This window comes from Mesocricetus auratus, unplaced genomic scaffold, assembly GCF_017639785.1.
Source record: "Mesocricetus auratus isolate SY011 unplaced genomic scaffold, BCM_Maur_2.0 Super-Scaffold_100003, whole genome shotgun sequence".
Taxonomy (NCBI): domain Eukaryota; kingdom Metazoa; phylum Chordata; class Mammalia; order Rodentia; family Cricetidae; genus Mesocricetus; species Mesocricetus auratus.
This window is the reverse complement of record NW_024429188.1, coordinates 71,285,375-71,305,692: the sequence shown is the minus strand read 5'-3', so window position 1 is coordinate 71,305,692 and position 20,318 is coordinate 71,285,375. Positions and strand designations below refer to the sequence as shown.

General features: G+C 37.3%; 1 protein-coding gene across 5 annotated transcripts in view; it reads left to right on the top strand.

Moving 5' to 3' along the window:
- The window catches only part of Pcdh19 (protocadherin 19), a 108,665-nt gene that overhangs the window by 5,175 nt on the left and 83,172 nt on the right, over nt 1-20,318 (top strand). For 4 of the 5 annotated variants that reach the window (XM_005072508.4, XM_005072507.4, XM_013115242.3 and 1 more), the window contains one exon: nt 600-927. The exons of the other annotated variant lie outside the window; for it this stretch is intronic. In XM_005072508.4, coding sequence (XP_005072565.1) covers nt 600-927 — 328 coding nt within the window. The remainder of the gene's footprint in view (nt 1-599; nt 928-20,318) is intronic. 5 annotated transcript variants of the gene reach the window in all.

Here is a 20,318-nt window from a genome sequence, read left to right as displayed (position 1 = left end):
AGAAGGGAGCTGGGCTAAGGCAGGGAGGAGGGTGTGGATGAGTACAGCTAGGAACTGTTGGAGGACAGGGTCTGAACCTCTACCCAAGTCTAAAAGTGGTCAGTTTAATCACAGAGGAAGCTAATCCATGGTGTTTGCCACACTACAAATTCCTGGAGGCAATGGCTAGGGCTTTTCTTACTTCCCTCTATCTCCTTTTATGCTAAATTGGCACTTACTTTTTACTTCACCCAAGATGTCCTTTGGGTTGCAGGGAAGCTTCAGATTTGAGCATTTTCATGCTCTCTCCCATAGGCTCAACTTTCCCCATCCCCCACCCCTGCTCACTGGTCACTCACAATGAAAACTTCCGAATCTAAGATATGAAGATTTCTTTGGGAGGGGTTAGTGGGAGGTTAGTATGTTTAGTATGAAGAGTTCATGGCCCTCAGCTTGTTTTCGCATGCAAAAAATACAGGGAGAAACCCGATGATGTAATGCGCCAGAATAAGGAGCTGGAGCAGAGATGGGGTGCAACCCTCTGGGGTGCTGAATGTTTATTCATCAGTATATGGTCTGGGAAGGTGTTATCTATTCGTACTGCCTTTTCTGTCACATAGAATTGCTGAGTACTCCTATGGGCATCAAAAGAAATCAAGTAAGAAGAAAAAAATTAGTAAGAATGACATCCGCCTTGTACCTCGGGACGTGGAGGAGACAGACAAGATGAATGTTGTCAGTTGCTCCTCCCTTACTTCGTCCCTCAACTATTTCGACTACCACCAGCAGACACTGCCCCTGGGCTGCCGACGCTCTGAGAGCACTTTCCTGAATGTGGAGAACCAGAATACCCGCAACACCACTGCCAACCACATCTACCATCACTCCTTCAACAGCCAGGGCCCCCAGCAGCCCGATCTGATCATCAATGGTGTGCCCCTGCCTGAGGTGAGTGTGGCTAAGTGGTTTTGTGAGGTCTTCCAAGATCTCCTTCTGAAGCTGCTTGCTATACACCATGGGCCATTCTGGAGGCATATCCCTTGTCTAAGCCCATTTCCATACTCCATATTTGCTAATAGTGCCTTTTGGGGCAAAGAGTGCTTTTAACAAACAGGGTTTTTGTGTTAGGAGTGGTGTTGGGAGTCTGAACTCAAATGATCTGAGCCTTGACATGACTTCATAATGGCCCAGCATAGTAAAAGATTGCTCCACGTGTTGCAGATATGCATGCTCAAAAGCCAGTGGTACCAGCTTGGAGAGAAAAGCAGTTTTGCGTTGCCAAACAGGGTTGAAAATGAGTGAAGCCCTGTAATGCTTCAACTCCAGTTTCCTCTCCTGCTTCAGAATCATAAAGCCACTTCCAACATTGCTTTTTTCTTCTCATACTACTGTTCTCCACCATCTTGCTGAGGCTATGGTTAAAAGGATGCAAGCAATAAAATTTAAAAGTCACATTGCTGTTTTTTTTTTAGCAGATCTGGTAATAACGCTTGATGGTTGAAGACGTTGAAACTGTCACGAATATGAATATTGTGTGAAGTAGCCATGAATTTGAATCAACTTTTTCTCTTCAGTTTGTGTTTTCAAGGAGGAATTTCAAAAACACAAATGTTTGTTGGTTATTGAAATATTTGGCGAGAGTAGGGAGATAATGCTAGTGATGGTGAAAGGGGCATGAGAAGGGGAAATGCGTAGAAGACTAAAAATATGTCCTTAAGTTGGTTTCATTTTCGGTGAATTGCTTAACACCCCCCCATTTGGATAGAAATTTGATACTCTGGGAGATTTGCTCTCTTTCTGGTCACTACGAAAGTCATTCTGTAGATTTCAAGTGCACTTCGACAGTTTTTCAGGGTACCTTTCCAAGCATCATCTCATTAGAAACTTACAATCAGGTATCTTGGTAGATTTCTCTTTGGTGGAAGATGAATTGAGAGATGCTGAGGAACTTGGTCAGACTCAGAGAGATCACACAGAAAGGGGGGAGTAGATCATCTTGCCCTGTACTTCTTAGTGTTTGAGTGGTACTTTCAGCCTTTAGAAAAGATTCACACTGACATACCTAGACAATCCTGTGAACATAAAATGTACTTTTTGTATCAGTTTTGTAGGGAAAAGGGCAAGTAGGAGCATTTACATTGTTGCATTGTGTCTCCTACTTCCTGGAAAACAATTCCTGCCAGAATTAACAGTACGGAAAAGCAGTATTTTTAATGAGCAAATCATAACATTCTGTTGTCAACAAATGCACCAGCATTCAAAGTACCTAACTTCATAAAGAATTATTGAAAGTCTAGTATTATGTTATGTAAAGTTACTTCTAAGTAATAATGATACTTAGTACAACTAGGGCCTCAACCATAAGCTGCTTGGAGAGATGCTGTGGACCACTAATAGTTCAGCCACAGAGATCAAGTGGTAAGGGGTTTGTAGTGGAATAAAATAGACCATGATTTTGAATCAAGGAGTTACCTTTTTCTATGTAACCTCTCTGAGTCTGTTTCCTCATCTACAAAAGTGGGCACATCTATTATTGAAAGTTTTACCAAGGAAAAATAAAACATGAATTGTAAAGAGTGTGTGTGATTCATAAGTGTCTCTAAAAAGGTGGAATTTATTTTTTACTTGAAAATTGGAGAATTACCATTGACAATGGGATTTTTTACATGACTATGTTTCTCCAGGCTCTTATATCCAAATAGGAGTTTAGGCTGGCTCTGCGTAGATAATGGTTTAGCCAGACCATTGATTCATAGTGATCATTGAACAATGAAGATGATAAGAGCTACTGTTGTGTATTCCATTGCTGGTTTGCTACTGCTCAGGGAAATGGACAAAAATGCATTGAATCCTGAAGATTTAGTGATCATTTTACAATCAATTCAAGTTCCTAAGAAAAGGGAGCCAGGATATCTATTGAATATGTGGAAGAAGGAGGAGATAGTCACTATGATTTCTTGGACCACCTTCATTTTGATGCCCTTTTAGAGTTTCTTCTAAGGGAAGGATAAAACAAAGATTTTCAGAAAGCTAAATTCTCAGTTCTGATGCTTTCCCTGATGCTCAAAGCCAGATAGCCCCTTTGTCCAACAAAATTGCACAGATCTGATGTGTAGTGTTAGATCACGGTTATATGTGTATTTCCAGTACATAGTCTTGGAGAGGTCATAGCCAAGCATCCACCAAGATATTTAATCTGTATCCACCATGAAGTTTTGAATAGGGAAAAGGACACTTTACCTTTTCTTTCAAACTAGAGGCTGCTGAACATTAATGGGAAGAACAGGAATGATTGATGCCTTTGTTCAACTGGTATTTGTTGAGTGTGTGTTCCTTTTAAGGTACTGCTGTAGAATCTGTAGTTCCAGAGACAAAACAAAACAAAACAAAAGCAGCAATGAATGCAATGAATGCACATTCTAACGAGGTCAGCATGTAAACAGGTAGTTTGCAATATGGGATGTTAAATATTACTATATTGTGCAGTGGAATTCCTAAAATAATAATGTTCTGATGTATGTCCTATCTTTATACTTTGCTCATAAATTGACTAATCCATCCAAGACACAAATCATTTATGAAGCAATTATAGTACTGAATGATAAGTGCTATGATGTAGTAAGTATATGATTCTTAAATCATGACATTAAAATTATTCTTTATGTTATTTCATGAGACCATTTTTTTGTTTGTTCATTAACTCAGCCAACTAGCATTTATTGCATGGCTAGACTGTTCCAAATACTTTATCTGCTATTTGCTAGTGATGAAAAGATAAAACATTTGATCTTTGACGTTAGATAGCTTAAGAGAAAGAGACAAATAATACAGTTTAAATTCTGGATGATGTCCCTTTCCTAAGCATATGTGACATTCTTACTCTTCAGATTGGGACCAATGACCACTGTATATTAGATTCTTATGCAGTGTTACCTTTTATGACACACACTTCCCTTATTATTTGTATGGTGATAGGCCTTATTTGAAATAGTAATTAGACAAGTGAGTAGACTCAGAACTACTGTGTTTGCTCCTTGCTGCTTCCACTCCACTGAACTTTGAAATGGATCACCAATGCATTAAATCAAATCATTAAGTGTTTTTTGTAATGCTCAGTGTCCCTAGCTATGTAGCAGGAAGCTTGGAGATCCAAATAAGTGTAAGAAGAAAGAAACATCTGCCCTTAGAGTGTTCATAATTTGGCTGGAAAGCCAAGATAACTCAAAGGATTCAATGGCCAAGCAAGCAATACAAAGGTAGCTTTTGACCACCTGTTCTTTTGTATGCTACTTAGTACTTCTTCTTCCAAGGCAAGCTTGATACTGGTTTGATTTAAATTTGCTGTTGAACTATCTAGACTTGGTGCTGGTTGAAGAATTGGGTGTGGGGCTCAAACAAAGAGCTATGTGCATGTTAGCCAGGTGCTCTACCACTAATTAGCCTTAGCCCTGAAGGCGACCTTTTCATCCATAAACCTGGTTACCTTTGAACATTGTCAGATCAAACAACATGGGAACATGACTTTGAATGTGGTTAGGTATATTAGGTAAAGGGAGTGGAGTACTGGTCTGGAGAATTGGAACTTAGCCTCTGTACTGCATAGATAGCCTCCATTTGAACTGGATATGAATGTTTTCCTGTCCTCTGCTGTTGCTTGGGATGCCAGCTATGGCAATTTTATGGTTTTGTATACAAATATGAGGAGGTAAAATGGAAGGCATCTTTGTTGTTTGCAGAAGGCTTTTCTTTTTGAGAATTAGTGATGCTGTGCACCTTTTAACTGTTTTAACTTGGAAGGGGAGATTCACATTCCTTGGCATACTTACTAGTTTATTTAGTTTATAAATTTTATGTGAGAATGAGGTGTGTGTGTGTGTGTGTAGAAGATGGAAGAAAGAAGAAAAACATTAGAAATATATTACATTTGTTAGTTTTTTAATATTTTTCTGAAAATACATTTATTTATTCTGTGAATTCTTAGTGTGCCATGTTTTTTCTTCATCTAATATTATGTGACTGGAAGCATGAATAGTGAGTGAGTGCTTCTGGGTTCTAGAAAACGTTATTCCTTTGCACATTAGCATTCTTGTATTGCCCTTTTGGCGAGTAGGGGCTCACCAAATGTTTTTCCCATGAAGAATGAAGATTTGGGTAGAGCCTGTCTCTTTTTACTTTCAAGATGGGTGAAGTGGTTCAAATGTATCTAACCTTTGTGACACTTTTTAAAATTTTAGTTTCTGATCCTGAACGATTTGGAGCTGACAGTCTGCATGATGGATAGTAGACAAGAACTTCCAAAGTTTCCATATTCCCAGATGCAGGGGAATTCTGTTTTGATATACCTTCAATCTTCAATTTTCTTCTTATGTTTTCAGTTGAAACCATTTGCTGACAAAATGTAGCATGTTTGGTGTGAAACATCAGAATTTGTGTGTGTGTGTGTGTTTGCTTTATGCCAGTTGTTTGTGCAACAGCTTTATCAGTAGTAATGTAGCAGAGGAGGAATGTGCAGAACAGGAATATGTATGACAGTTGGGTATTCTGCAAAAGTGTTTGAATGCATGCTACGTTATGAAAAATAAAACATCATCTAGGCCTTGAAGAAGAATTTTAAAAATGAAAGAAATAACTCAGCATGCTTTGTTCCTTTGAAACAAAGAAGTTAGGGATTTGCAATGACTTGAGAAAAATTTTGGACTATTGATAACTAGAAGCCAATCAGACAGAAAACAGAACCAGAAAAGCGATAGAAAGCTAGTAACTATGGCAAAGCTAGTTTGGATAGTATGGACACCACACAGTGTTACTTGCAGTTAAAGCAAGCCAACAAACCTTTCCTCCAGTGAGGTTAGCTTTTTTTTTTTTAAATGTTTCCTTGTTGGATTCATTGACGTCAAAGGTCAACAAAAATCCTGAGGCTACAGGATGAAGCAGTGGAAAACAATGCATTCCCACAATGCCTTTGGCTTTCTTCAAAACTCAAAGGCTCTACTTCTACCACTGGATATTCTTGGGCCACCCATTACCTACAGTATGTTTACTGGCCCGTTTCACATCTAGCCTAGGCAGTGCGTTTCCCAGCGGACACCAGCCAGCAAGATGTGTTCCAGAATAAACTGTTCCTCTGTCGTCTCCACGCAACTGCTGCAGAACTGAGTTAGTTTACATTAGTATTTGCTAATTTATTATTATCATTCCTTATTGGCAATTAACTGGTTACCTGAGAGATCATCTCTCTCCCTGTACACCTTCACTGAAGTTGAGCTTAGCCAGAGTGCCTGCTAATGATCCTGAGATATTTTTCCCTCAGGGTTCTGGAGGCAGGACATTTTCCAGAGAAGGCTCTGGGGCTTTGGAATTTCTCTCATCATGGGACCATTGTGGTCTAACCTGCTTTTCTTCTGTTAGTCAGACTTAACAAAGTGAAAGGGCTGTCCCATTTCCTCCCTAAACTCGCCCTGATTTACGATTGAGTCTATATACTGTGCCCAGATGTTGAAACTTTGCAAGTAGGAGATAGCTTGCTTACTAGGAATTAGAGGAATGCAAAAAGATGGAGTTATCTCCTGGCAAAACTAGATAGAGTCTTTCATTTATGGTACAGCAGTAGATCTGAGGTACCTGCTTGGACTTTCAGATGCTGACCCCTCTTTTTATGAGTCTTAGCTTCCATGACTGCGGGGGGGAATGCTTGGTTGGATGTTGTCTCAGATGTGGATAAATAAAGGCATCTAAGAGGGCTGTGTCTGAGAGGTAGGAGCTGGTGCTGGAGCAGCCGTTTCCCCCCATGGAGAAGAGGGTGGATATCTTGATATGTGACTGGCTGGCCTTTAATGTGTGCTTCGTTTGCTTCAAACAATTGAGAGGTTTGAAGCGAAAGTCCCAGAGGGTTGGTTGTTTGCAGAGGGAAATGCTCTTCAAGTTTCATTTCCTGTTGAGTATGAGGAGTGATTTTTGTTCAGACTGCTTAGTGGGGTCACCAGCTTCCAGTGTGCTCATGCCTTGCCTCCCTGTGTCCCCCAGAGAAATGATGAGCAACAGTCTTGTCACTGGTGAGAAGACTGTGTCAGCTCCAGGAGCTTGGGTTCCCATGAAGAAGCCTTTTTGGCTCTCGTTTAATGTTTTGCTTAAGATTTTGGCTGCAGCCACAGAGTTCCATAGAATTCCTGGAATAGTTGTCAGAAGGGACTGACTCTACAGTGAAGAAAATGCAGTTACAGAAAGGCAAATGCCCTGGGCTTGGCAGCAAAGCTGTTCCAGGGAGCCTGAGACTGAAGGGTCTCAAGTTCAAGCCCTGCCTGGCCTAGTGAGTGAATTCAAGACTATCCTAAGCAACTCACTGAATTCTCACCTCAAAATAAAAAAATAAAGCAAAAGGGCCGAGAATATATTTCAGGCGCATACATGAGACCCTAGCTTCAATGCCTAGTACTCCCCACCCCAAAGCAAATGACTGCCCCAGGCCCATGTATTTGTGGCCAAACTATACCACAGGTAGCTTGACAGTAGTTCCTCAGCTTCCAAGTGTGTTGTCTCTCAGAACAGAAAACCAACCGTCCTCTCTAGAGGTTCTCGAGATAAACCGCTGTTGGTAGGTGTGTTCCTGAAAAGCTGACAGTCAATGAGTGTTTGTTTTGCAAATTAGACCTTTTGTTATCTAACCAGGGTGGCCTGCTGTATTTAAAGAAACCTAAGCTGGATTCCTTCTTAAGGAAAGGCTCCTACTATAATATGAAGATCAGCTCTGAACTGATTTCCTTTGCAAGTCTGGAGTTTTACATATTTTGTTTGCTTAAAACGGGGCTCATTACTGTGGCAAGATTTACATAAGCGTTGAAAGCTGGGCCAAATTCCTTATTCCCTTGGAAGGTAACTGGCCCCTGAATTCTCATGGGTTAATTCCTGGTTGGATTTAGCTTACTTAAAAATGCAGTTATGTAATAGTTAAAATACATAGAATCTAGACCAGACAGATACATGCCACGTGGATTTAATAAATATTTATACTTAATTTACTACAGATTAAAATAATTGAAATAAAATGTATATCTTCCCAAGTTTAGTCCAGTCATTCCCTTCCAGCACCACTCCTCCTAAGCTTATGGATGGCACAAACCTGCCTGGAATGTTCTTAGTTCTTTTGACCTTCTTTCTCTTCTTGAGTTTATTCCTTTTCCCTTTAGGATGTAAAAGGCCCTCAAGTCAATGAAGATTCTCTGGATTAGGTAGAACCCAAAACTTACTTTGAAATATGAAAGGCTTCCTTTATAACTTTTGTTTAAATTGAGTATTTGGGAAGGGAGAGAATGAATTTTCAACAGAAAAGAGACTGACGGACATGCCTTAGGCGCAGTTACCTTGAGACCCGTGCATATTTGGCATTCAAACAGATAAGAAGTTTGATGTCAAGCCTGTGTGCTCCTCGAGCTCAGCATTAGTGGATTAGCACCAGGGTTTCTTGCTGTCAGATGCTTAAGCGCTCTCTTCTTGTGCATAGTCTTCTGATGCTCCATTAAGCCTCTGAGTGCCAGGGTGGCCAGTTTTCAGCTTTTCCCACTGGGCCCCATCTGGCCTTTGCTCTGTGGCAAGCTGCTCTCCTTCAGGATCACCAGGAACCGGCCTTGGCGGCCTCAGCTTTCTAGGCCATTTGCTCCTGAATTTGATTTCCAGAGCATGAAGGGCACCTCTTCTCATATTGTATTTTGTTCTTCTGAACAAAATGTAATATGGCGGGGCGTAGGGGGTGGGGGGCTTCATAGAAGAGTTAGATCCTTCTTTACTGTGGTGTGTGTGTGTGTGTGTGTGTGTGTGTGTGTGTGTGTGTGTGTGTGTAGAACAAATATTGCTTCTCTCTGCCTTTATGGTAAGTTTTTGTGGCCTGGGCAGGTCATAGACGCATCTATAACATCAGAGCTATCTTCTCCACTCTTTTACCCTCTGCTAGTTGCCTATGTGACAAAGACAATGCTACCACCTGAATGTGAGGCCAAGGATAGACCTTTCTGGAATGACTTTTAATTCAGAATTCTGAGTTAGATGCTGAAAGACAGCCACTGCTGCACGTGAAGCTCATCTTAAGTATATCCTAGAGTGAATATGCATATTTCTTGGAAAATTTTTTCTTGAGGACTGATTTTTTGTTTTGTCTCTTTTGAGTTTGTCCTTGTTTAAAACCCTCCTCTTCCTCATTAATTTTCATGGTTTGATTTGGAGAAATCTGACTGGTTTAGACTGCCAAAATGTATAGGTATTTTGTTATAAAATCATTTCTGATGAGGACACATGAGTAGGGAGACCACCTGTGATCAGAGGCATTGGTTTAACCCTTGAGCAATTTTTGAATAACTAAAATTTTCTGTATTATCACAGTAATATTGAAAATTTGACACCTGTGAGGGGGGGTGTTTGCATTTGGCTACAGGTAATGCTTATTGACTTACTGGAGGACAGCTCCTTCTGTGTTGCCAATCACAGAGAGAGTGGTGAAGACATGGACACACTATACTCAAATGACCAGCATTTACTGTGAGTTTGCTATACTAATCACGTCTTCAGTTAGTGCTTTTCCATTTTCTCAAGCATACATTTTCAAGTAACAGAGTATGCTGATGGTCACATTTGTTCCTAAGAGCTTAGGAAAGAGAACATGTTGACATCGGTATTAAATAATGATTTTAAAGTTGCAAAATAATTTAAAGTAGTTACAGCCTTTTAGAAACAAATGTCAAATTCTACAGTTGAAACACCAATTTTCTTCACGGCTTGTGAGATTGCTATTGGGATATGTGTTCTTACATCTTAGGTTGCTCTTTTGAATTTTGCTTCCACTGATAATACTTAAGAAATGGAAAAGGGGGTATGCTTCATTGCAGTAGCAGTGTGGTATGGGTATACTTGAAGTGGAAAGAAAAAGAAATGGCTTTTTCTTTTTTTTTACAAACTATGCATCCTGTGGTGACTTGCTAGAGGAAAGTTGTTAAAAGCTGGCACTCTATCAAGGCTTTGACATTGGGCATTATTGCATGATCTACATCTGATCATCATGTATCCTCAAGAAGAGATCATGGAAAGTGGAGCAAAATCCGGAACTGCAAAGGTTTGTGACTATGCATAGTCGCATAGTTGGGGGCACCTGATTAAAAAATGTATGTATTGGAAACCTGCAACATTTTTTCTTCCCAACTTGTTGAACCTGGAAAACTCTGTCAGTACAGTTTCTTTCTAGAGTGTGAACCTGAGTCACTGTATCCCCAAAGATAACAATGTAGCAATCTGCAGTCCTGTGATAAGGGCGAAGTACACCAGTAAAACAGGTGAAACAATATTCACAACCTCATAAAAAGGAGTTTTTCTTTCTTGAAAGGTGTTATTAATAAGGAATTCAGAATAAAAAACATCAATAATTTTGAAGAAGCCAAACAAATACCAAATTATACTGAACCCCAAATAATACATAAAGGGTGTGGGTCAGTGTATCTCAAGTCTCTCATTCTCCGAGAACAATTTTATGGACTTCTGAAGCATTGGTTTGGAGAACTTCATAAAGCTGACTGCATTAAAGTTTGAGTCTATTGGTGTTAATGCCTACTCTGTTGGTTGTATTGAGGGTAAGGGGCTTAGCTTTGGCTAGTGACACTGTAGACATGACTCTGTAGCTTCTAAATGAGGATAGCATATTCTCCATGTAGTCAGTGCTGAGTATCAAAACACAAAACCTTCATCATTCAAGTATGTCTTTTGGTCCAATGCCAATTCTTCTACAAAGGCAGCAATGAACGTCATCATCTTCTTTTACTTCACATGTATTTCTTTTAGGGATGAATAGGAGATGGACCCCTCTTGCCTAACCAACTAGGATTTTGCAGAGAAAACAGATTCATGTATATATGAATTCTGTTGGTGATTATCACCCCACCTAAACACTCTTAAGCTGGAAATCAGTGGGCCCTCCTTTTAACATTAGGTATTCTTGAGAAAGGCTTTGTGTATCCTGATAAATTACCTATCTTTTATACTAACAAAGGCTAACATAATGGAATAAGCAGCTTTCTATTCCATTCTAAGGTTAATCTAACCAAATTATGAAACTTCTAATACAATTGTTTGAAGGTTCCACTTGGAAAGTTTTCTCATTTCAATACCTTGCACCTGAGATAAATATTTTAGCTATAATTCATGTTTAACAATATGTTTCACCGGTTGTCATTCTTTGTGGGATTTGTTGGCACGACAGACAGTTCAGCTTGGCTTTGCTCATTTTGTTGTTTGCTATAGATTATCAGCAAAGAGCCAGAATTCAATAAAAATGTATTTTTGTTGTTGTTATTTTTAATTTCAGTCCATGGGAGGAGGCTAACGTGGCCTCATAGAATCAATACAGGGCACTTGGGGTTTTACTTGAGAGCCAAAAAAACTGAGGTAGATTTTCTTGCAAACTGGATTTGGTTCCAGAATTATTAAACCCGATCCTTGTTGGAGGCTGGTAGAGTTCATTCGGTGGGATTTGGGATACTGTTTGCAGTATGACAGTCTTTTTCTTTCGAGAGTCAGTGGCTACTTCTGGGATAGGGGACGTCAGTGGATATCAATTTGGGAAGTGGTGGTCTACTGAAAACCTCTGAAAAATTGATTTCTGAAGTCTTTTGGGAGGCAAGTCAACTGTGTATCATTCCCTTTGTACAGTGTCTGCTGTTTATTGACTATCTTTTGCAGCTGATGAATTTAGCTCTTTAGAGGTATTCACTTGTTCTAGATAAAACCTGGCCTGCTGTGATGACTTGCTCCTAGAATTTAGTGAATGGAAGTGCTGTTTCACAGTTAGGCTTTTTAAAAAATATTTTAGCTTGAAAGCATCCATCCATTCACCAGTCACTAATGATTTGTAATCATGTTGTCTTTACCATTCTTGTGCTCAGATCTGAGAAATAGGAAGTACTCACCCTCATAGCTTAGGTCATCAGTGGTGACAAAGAGAGATGCTACTAAATGGTGCTATGTCGTTGGTTGACAATTAAAAACATATTTTCCATTATATCACAAAATAAATTTCTTGCACAGTTTAAAGAGTTGAAGTGAAAACTTGATTACAATTATTAGAAGTCAAATATCTAATTTTGAAAATGAAGAGGAAGTGGAAATAGGCACAAACCAAAAATACAGCTTTTACTCTCTGTGTAGAATTTAGTGAAGTCTATGTCTCAGAAATTCATAAGCTAGATTAAAAACATGTAATCTGAGAAAATATTTTAAGTTTAAACAGCAATCATGAAAGTGTATTTCATTATTTGGTAAATGAAATCATATACATTTAAGGTGCATAACTTGATATTTTGGAGTATGTGTACTGTGAAATGATTTCCATAACCAATCTAATTAATGTATCCACTATCTCATAGAGGTGTCACTTTTAGAATAGTGAGAACACTTAAGTCTTACCCTCCTGGCAAATGTTAAGAGTATGATGCAGTGTAAAGTGGCTATTCCAGCATATCAGACATTTAGAATATATTTTTTATAGTCAAAACCTCATACTGTTTGGCCAGTTTCTTCCTATTTTCCCCATCCACAACCTCAAGTAGCTATCATTCTATTCTGCTTCTATGATTAAAAACTCTATATTTATTAATTCACTAATTTTCCAATGTTTGTAGAGTGCATACTGTATGGTAGACACTCAAAGCACTGGAGCTTTAAAAGTGAGCAAAGGAATTTTTAGTTTCCACAGAATTTACATTTGAGTAGAAGCAAATAAATAAGTTTAGATGGTGACATGGGAAAATAATAAAGAATATACCATACATGTTGTATCGAGAAGGACTGATTTACAAAGGTCAGGGGAGACATGTCAGATAAACAATACCCTTATATAAAGCTAACTACTATGAATCAATAAAAAGGCAAATATGCAGGTATTTTCATAGGAAGCTATAAGATGGCAATAGATGTATAAATATTTCATCTTTAGCAATTAGATACTAGCCATGCCATATGAAAAATTTTCAATTATGTTAGTCAATAGTAGAAATGGAATGCCATTGTTAATTTTTAATTGCAAAAAATGATGCATGCTTATTACCTAAAAGATCAAGTAATAAAGAAGTGTATAAAATATAAGGCAAAGTCTCCACAACTTTGTCCTCACCAACTTATCACCTGAAAGGATCATAGAAAATAATTTAATAAGAAGGATTCCAGGTTTTACTTATCAAATTAACAAAGATTGAAAAAAATAAACAACTCAGGTGCGCCAAGCGCATGAATACTGCTACATAGAGTATAATCAGTGAAATTCATGTCTTTCTTGAGGGCAATTTGGCAGTGCACATTAACAATATTTCTACTTTTGTAATTTTAAAGAAATAATTTTATATTTGCATAGAAATTTATGGTGTTAATTTCAGTATAATTTATAGAACTAGGACATGGAAAATATTCAAGTATCATTTTATATGAATGATTCAATATATACACACATGTTAGAATAGTGTGAGGGGCATAAAATAATTGTTGAGGAATATTTTGTGATAGAGTAAAATGCTCATGATCTACATAAACTGGAAAGAAGCAGAACAGAAAAGAGAACAACACATCCACACTGGCTCCAATTGTTTTGAAGCAGAGAGAGAGAGGTTACCAATTTATCTGAATATACAGATGTATGTAGCAGAATACCAAAAATCAGGCTAACATGTATATTCTTCTGATTTTCCACATGTTCTACATTTAATTGAACATGAATTTTTTTTGGGGAAGCCAATTAGTTAAAAAATAGCTGTTAGACTATACAGTGAGTATTAAGACCAAAGAGATGACATAGATAGATTATATAAGTTGTTTTGAGGAGGCCTTTTGGTTTTATGGCACAGGGAGTCCTTGTAAATTTGGAGTCTGTTTTGGAACTCTCTATGTAGACCAGACTGGCCTCAAACACACAAATCCACCTGCCTCTGCCTCCCAAGTGCTGGAATTAAATGCATGAGCCTCCACTAATACCCCGCTACAAATATATTTATTTTTGTTTTCAATCAAATTTTGGCAGTTTTCCTCTTATATTTCTTCTTTTGGAGGTTCCTCCCAATTAATAACTGACATAAAGGATTACATTTAAAGCTAGTGCTTTTCTTTAGTCTTCACCTTTAAAACGTGGGAAATAGTGTTAGGAAAAAATATTTTCGTCTTTCTTCATACCCACATGCATGTTCTTGCAAAAGTAGACTGCTTTCATTAGCTTTAGACATTTGGTTTAAAAGTTTTAAGTTTTATTTTTTAGGATGAGAAGCTTTAATATAAGAATCATTAACTGCAACCTGTACACATTTTAATACTGTAGAAATGCTAAAGCCTATAGCATTAAAAAGACCACTTTAGGCAAAGAGTTTGTCAGTACTCTTTTTAGTACCCAAGGAAGAGTTTGTGGATGTGTTCCTTTTACTATTCTTTATTGTTTGATTTCATGCCCCTGCTCCTTAGTTCTGAGACATACAGACTTTTTTTGACATGATGGCCCAATGATATCATAGAGAGGGAGTTAATGAATTGGTGGTCATTAAGATGCTGAAATTTAAAAATTCAACCATTTTTTCAGTAAGGTAGAATGGGTTCAGTTATTTTAAAACAGGCAAAATCATGTTATTGCTTCTCTACCAAGAGGTGTACTCTGGAACACCAGAAATACAAAACAGAGCTTATTTAGTGACCAGTTTTTTTTCCTCTCATGGCAGGCCACACATCTAAATGTAAAATGTGTACTTCAGTGAGTTCGAGGCCAGGCTGGACCAACAGCCTCCAAAACAATACAGAGAAACCTTGTCTCGTAAAACCAAAGCTAATAGAAGAGAAGCCTGCAAGGTCACCCAGATTGTGAATGAAGTGTTTGCCATATTTTACTCAAAAACACTTACAGCCTAAATCTGTAGACAGCCCATTACATAAGTGGGGAAGCCTTCATTAGGGCCGTATTTCTTTTATGTGCAGTCATTGAACCAAATGACTTAAGATTTGAATTGTAAGTTTGCATTTTATTGAAATAGTGATCTATTTCACTTTTCATGTGTGATAGCACAGAAGGGACTATAAACTGAGGAGAACACCTACCCCATTTGTAGGTTTCTTAATGTAAAATTGTCTTCATTGGAAGAAATATTGAGAATGTTAAAAATTGAGTATGAATTAACATAAAGAAAAGATTAGTATTTTTTCTTTGTGATGAGATGATAAAAGATTTTGGATTAGAAGAGAATTTCCAGGAAATAAAAATAATTAATTGCTTTTAAGCCTGGATTTGGAGGAAGTTAATATAGTAAACCATAGGATAAAACCTGTAATATTATATAAATTCATATCACCACTAAAGTAAATAGGAACCTCTCTAAGGTGATGACAAAAATAAGGGAATTTATTTATTCTCTTCCTTTGATTCTATTTACACTTGTCACTTACATGTTAATAATATCCATATGATATGTATGAAGGCCCAATTCTAAACTTGCTTATGAATCCTTGATAGGTTTAAAGGTCTTGCCCTACCATCTATCCTCCACCCTCAAGGCTGCTGTTACGCCAAAATAGGAGTGATTACATGTTGTATCTGAGAAAGTTTTGTTCACTAGTTCTGACATAAGGAAGATGGAGACATACAAGAAATTATGCATACACAAGAGCTCCTTCCAACAAACTTGTGATTTTTTTTAACGTGTTGACATCTTTGAAGACACAGCTGTTAATACCATTAGGGAATGAATGCATTATAGTATGTGATTTTTGCTTGACGATTATTAAGGAATATGTTGCTCTCTGGGGGGGAAGTGGGTTGGATCCCAGTGTCTTTTATGATTGATTTTATTGGTTACTCAATATGAAATCAATTCATGTCAATTGTGAAATAAAATGAACTTTTGATAATATTTGAAGATGTTAAGTTATCCGTAATTCTATCCCAAGGTAGCCACACTGACATTCTGTTCAACTCCTGAGACAATATAAAAAATGTTCAGCAAATGTGTGTTTAATTAATGAGAAAACCTTCAATGGTTTTAATGTTGAGATTGTTTCTTTTTATCATTACCTTATATTGTGAACATTTTTGGAGGTGAGATCATATTTATTCAATGGATTTCTGTATAAAACCATCAAACATCTGTTTTATTTATTAAGATATCACTTTACACAGAGCTGTAAAATCTTTTTTTAAAACACACATGTGATTTTATAAAAGACTGCAGATGAAAAGAATGGGGGAAAGCTACTTTGCTAAGATGGAATCCAGGAGTTATTATTCATCATTTCCAAAGGACAAAGCTAAGGTGTGAGCTTTGTAGTGCATACTGTATGAACTTTTGTATTTAACTAGAAAATATCTGTAAGTAAATTTTATAGTTGCTAAATTATATTCTTGTATTACACAGGTAGGTTTTATCTATACTCAGTCTCTAACATTTAACCTTGAGGCTATTTAACTTTTTAAAAATTTATCCTTATACCTAAATCATGTTTTGCACTTTATTTCCTCAGAATAAATTCCATAGAAGTGAAGCTGTTTTGATCTAAAAGTTTAAAGTGCTACGGTGTTTCCCCCAGAATTGTGTATGATTTGATTTTCTTGTACTCACAAAGCATTATTATTGTATTACTTTTCAGTACTGGGGATCAAACCCAGGGCATAGATCCTGCTAAACAAGCATTCTACCACAACCGTGTACCACCTAGTCACATCATTATATCTTAACCATCACTGCCAATATGGGAAGCTTGGGGAAACAGGCAGTCTCATACATTCTTTGTGGGAGTTAAATTGGTATGAGTCCCAGTGGAAAGCAATTTGTCAATCTCACTCAAAATTGCAAACACACATACACTTTAACCTAGAAATTTCATGTTTAGAAATTCATTATGTAGACGTGCTTGACCATGTGCAGCATGATACATACATAATATATAGTATGTACATATATGGCTATAAATATACACACACAATCTACACAAGAAAAATTGGAAACTGTCAGGAGAAAAAAATGAACGTTTTTTATGTATTGATATACAAAGCTCTAAATATAATGAATGATGCAAAGATTTAGGAAGTGTACAGCATTGTAAAACTTCATTTTTAAAAGGAGGGGAAAAAGAAGATATACTTTGCTGGTATGCATATATATGAAAATGTAAATGGGTAATTAATTAGAGTAGGTACCTATTGGAAGAATACCAACAGAGAGAATACGTGCTAGAGTGGAAGGGAGAACGATTGAATTCGTAGATGAAAATGTGGATCTAATATCAGAGAGACTTCCTCTGACAGCAGATGAGAATAGATGCAGACAACCACAGCTAGACATCATGCAGAAAGAGAGTATAAATGGGAGGTCTTCTTCAAATTCCTCACCCAGAGCTCAGGGAATCCTGTGGAAGAGGAGGCAGAGAGATTGTGAGAGATGGAGAGGATGGAGGACAGTGGGGAAACGAGGTCTCCAAAATCAGCTAAGCAAGGTGCATGAATACACAGAGACTGCAGCAGCAACACAGGGCATCTTATATTTTATTTTGACATGTTTGGTTACTATCTCTTAGAAGCCCATTCTTTCCTAATGAGAGACAAAAAAGAAGTATATATGGAAGGGAGAGGTGGCTGGGGAGCAACTGTGAGGAGTAGAAGGCAGGGAAATTATAATCTATAATCAATAGATGTATGAAAACAGAATCTATTTTCAATAAAAGAGGAAAAATAAGAAAATGCATATTTAATTTTGTGTTTAAAACTGCTTTGTTATTTGATATCTATAATAGCACATCAATGAGGAATAATTAGTATAGTGCATATACATACACATACATATATTTAAGATAAATAATTTGTGTTGTTTAGTACAATTTTTCTATTCAGTTTGTCGTGTGACTTTTTACTGTGTGTTAAACCCAGAACACTGATCACGCTAAGCTTTACAACCTAGCTATACTTTTTTAGAATGGACACATAGACAACATTTTATCTTTGAATCTGTGATTTCTTCTGTTGTTTGAAAGCCACAAAACATATTCTCAATTGAGTACTTTTACGAAATTTATTGTGCATATGCAGAGTTAACAATTACAGGTATTTGTGCCTGATCAGGGGTTGATTCACTACTATTTATTACTCTCCCCCCCATTTTCCATTTTCTGGTGCTTCTTAAAAATATTGTGTCTCAAGTTTTTATGCATGCTGGGGCATTTTAAGCTATACATAAGCCTGGATCTATTTGTGTAGTCTTGTACTGCCACCATACTATTTTAATTATTAAATACCTTATAACAGATTTTAATAGATCACATGGAAGTTTTCTCCTCATTCTTTGTCCTTTTAAATACATTTTAGTTTTTCTGTTTAATTCTCTCAGGTGAAATTTGAAATGATGTTAAATTTTAAGGTTTTGACTAAAAAGTGTTGGACACATAATTAGGACTATCAGATATTTTCAGTCATTTTTGGTTCTAATGGCATCAGTACGTTTCGATAATTCTCATCACTTTTTTTGTTAAGAGTTTTGTATGTTGAGCAGCTGCTTTCCTCTTACATGTTCTCATCAGAAAGAGGTGGCAGAGTCAGGAGGAGAAGGCTTGACTTAGGCATCTCCATTTTGTCTTAAGCACTTCTTGTTTTTAGATATGGCTTGTCACTTTAGGTGTTCATGTAGCAGTTATTTTGGTTTATTGCATGTGTGTTTTTAGAAGTTACTCCCTCTGCCTCAGCTTGCTCATTTAGAAAATAAGAACAATAGTGACTACCTCACAGATCTATAGACTACTTCAATGTGAGTATTGAGGTCTAATGCACCTAGGAAGCCTTCGATAACTGTTTAGTACCTATTTTGGCAGCATCTGTCTTTTCCCTAGGAATGTATTCAGGTTCTCTCAGTTGGGAATGAGGTAATCAGCAATGCATGTCAATGGGTCAACACTATCCACTTGTGAAAATAGGGAAACTTCCATTTATTTTAGTACTACAAATAAATTCCATTCCAGAATACCTTTCTGTACTAGTTAGAAAATTTTCTTTTTAAATAGTAGTATTTACTGTGCTCATATTGGCTCCTTCAGGGTTTCTCATTGTTCTTTACTGTAAAGCTTTTTGATAGTTCCGGTTAAAGTTAGAGAAGGTCCTACATGAATTAAAGTCAGCTAGATGGGCTGGTGAGAGAGCCAAAGGCCCTTTTCTAATGTTATCCCTCTTGTATTTTCTTCCCAGAGTCAGTGGATATCAATTTAGGCCATAATATGGCATTTTTCAACCTTTCTCCTATGTGACTCTGTGCTGGGCATCTCCATTAGCTAGGAAGCTCTGGATATGGCAATTTCATGGACCACTGGCTTGGGGTTGTGACCTGCACTTTAATAAATACTGCTTCCAAACCTTTCTTCTCCTCTGACCTGCTGCTTCTGCAGACCTGGGTTCTGTTTCAGGGCCACTGCTTTTTCTCTTGCTTTCATGCAAGTGACTTACAAATGAATTTGAAGTACCTAGTCCATGGTGAAGAACTTCTGTTCCCAGGAAAGTGCTCTGTGTCAGACACACCTTTCTTCAACCCAGGACATGAGTTCCTACTAGAAATATTTTATACCATGTTCTTAGTTTCAGGATGAAATACAGCAGTGGCCAAGAGCAGGGACTTGAATTCCACTTTGGCCACTTGGGGACCAATTTATACTTTAGGGAAAGGCCAGGAGGCTTGGTGAAGGGAGGAGAGCAAAAGCTTGATTCTCTCCTACAATTTTGAAGCTGGATAAAGTGTGTGAATGTTGAAAGAAAAACATTCTTACTGCAAGTGAACTGTTGTCAATGAAATAATAGGTAGCTGAATAATAATTTCTTAATATTATTTATTAGCTGCAACATGCTCACCATACTAATGGAAGATGCTAATAACATTAGGCACCACATACATGGAGACTCTTTGTATTGTCTTCTTAATTTCCCTATAACTCTAAATGTGGTCCAAGTACAAAGAAAAAAAAGTCTTCGTGTATCAGAGTTCCTTACTTAAGTATTTTCAGGGAAAATATATTTTGGGTCATTTTAAAATATTCTAATCCAAAAATAATTAAGGGGGAGATAGATTTGAAAATGATTCATAAAACATTAGTAGTTATCTAAAAGGGGTAGTGATCAAATGGAGTTTTAGTCTGCCTCAGTATCTTTTTAAAGCAATGAAATTAATCAAAATTGTTTTAAAATCCTTCAAAAGTAGGTAGTTTTTGTAACTATTTCCTACTCAGGTACTCCATAGTCCTTATACAGCAGTTTTCTCTCTTAAAGGGCTAGATATTTTCCCCACCTGATCCAGCTATTGAGTACCAACCACTCTCTGCTT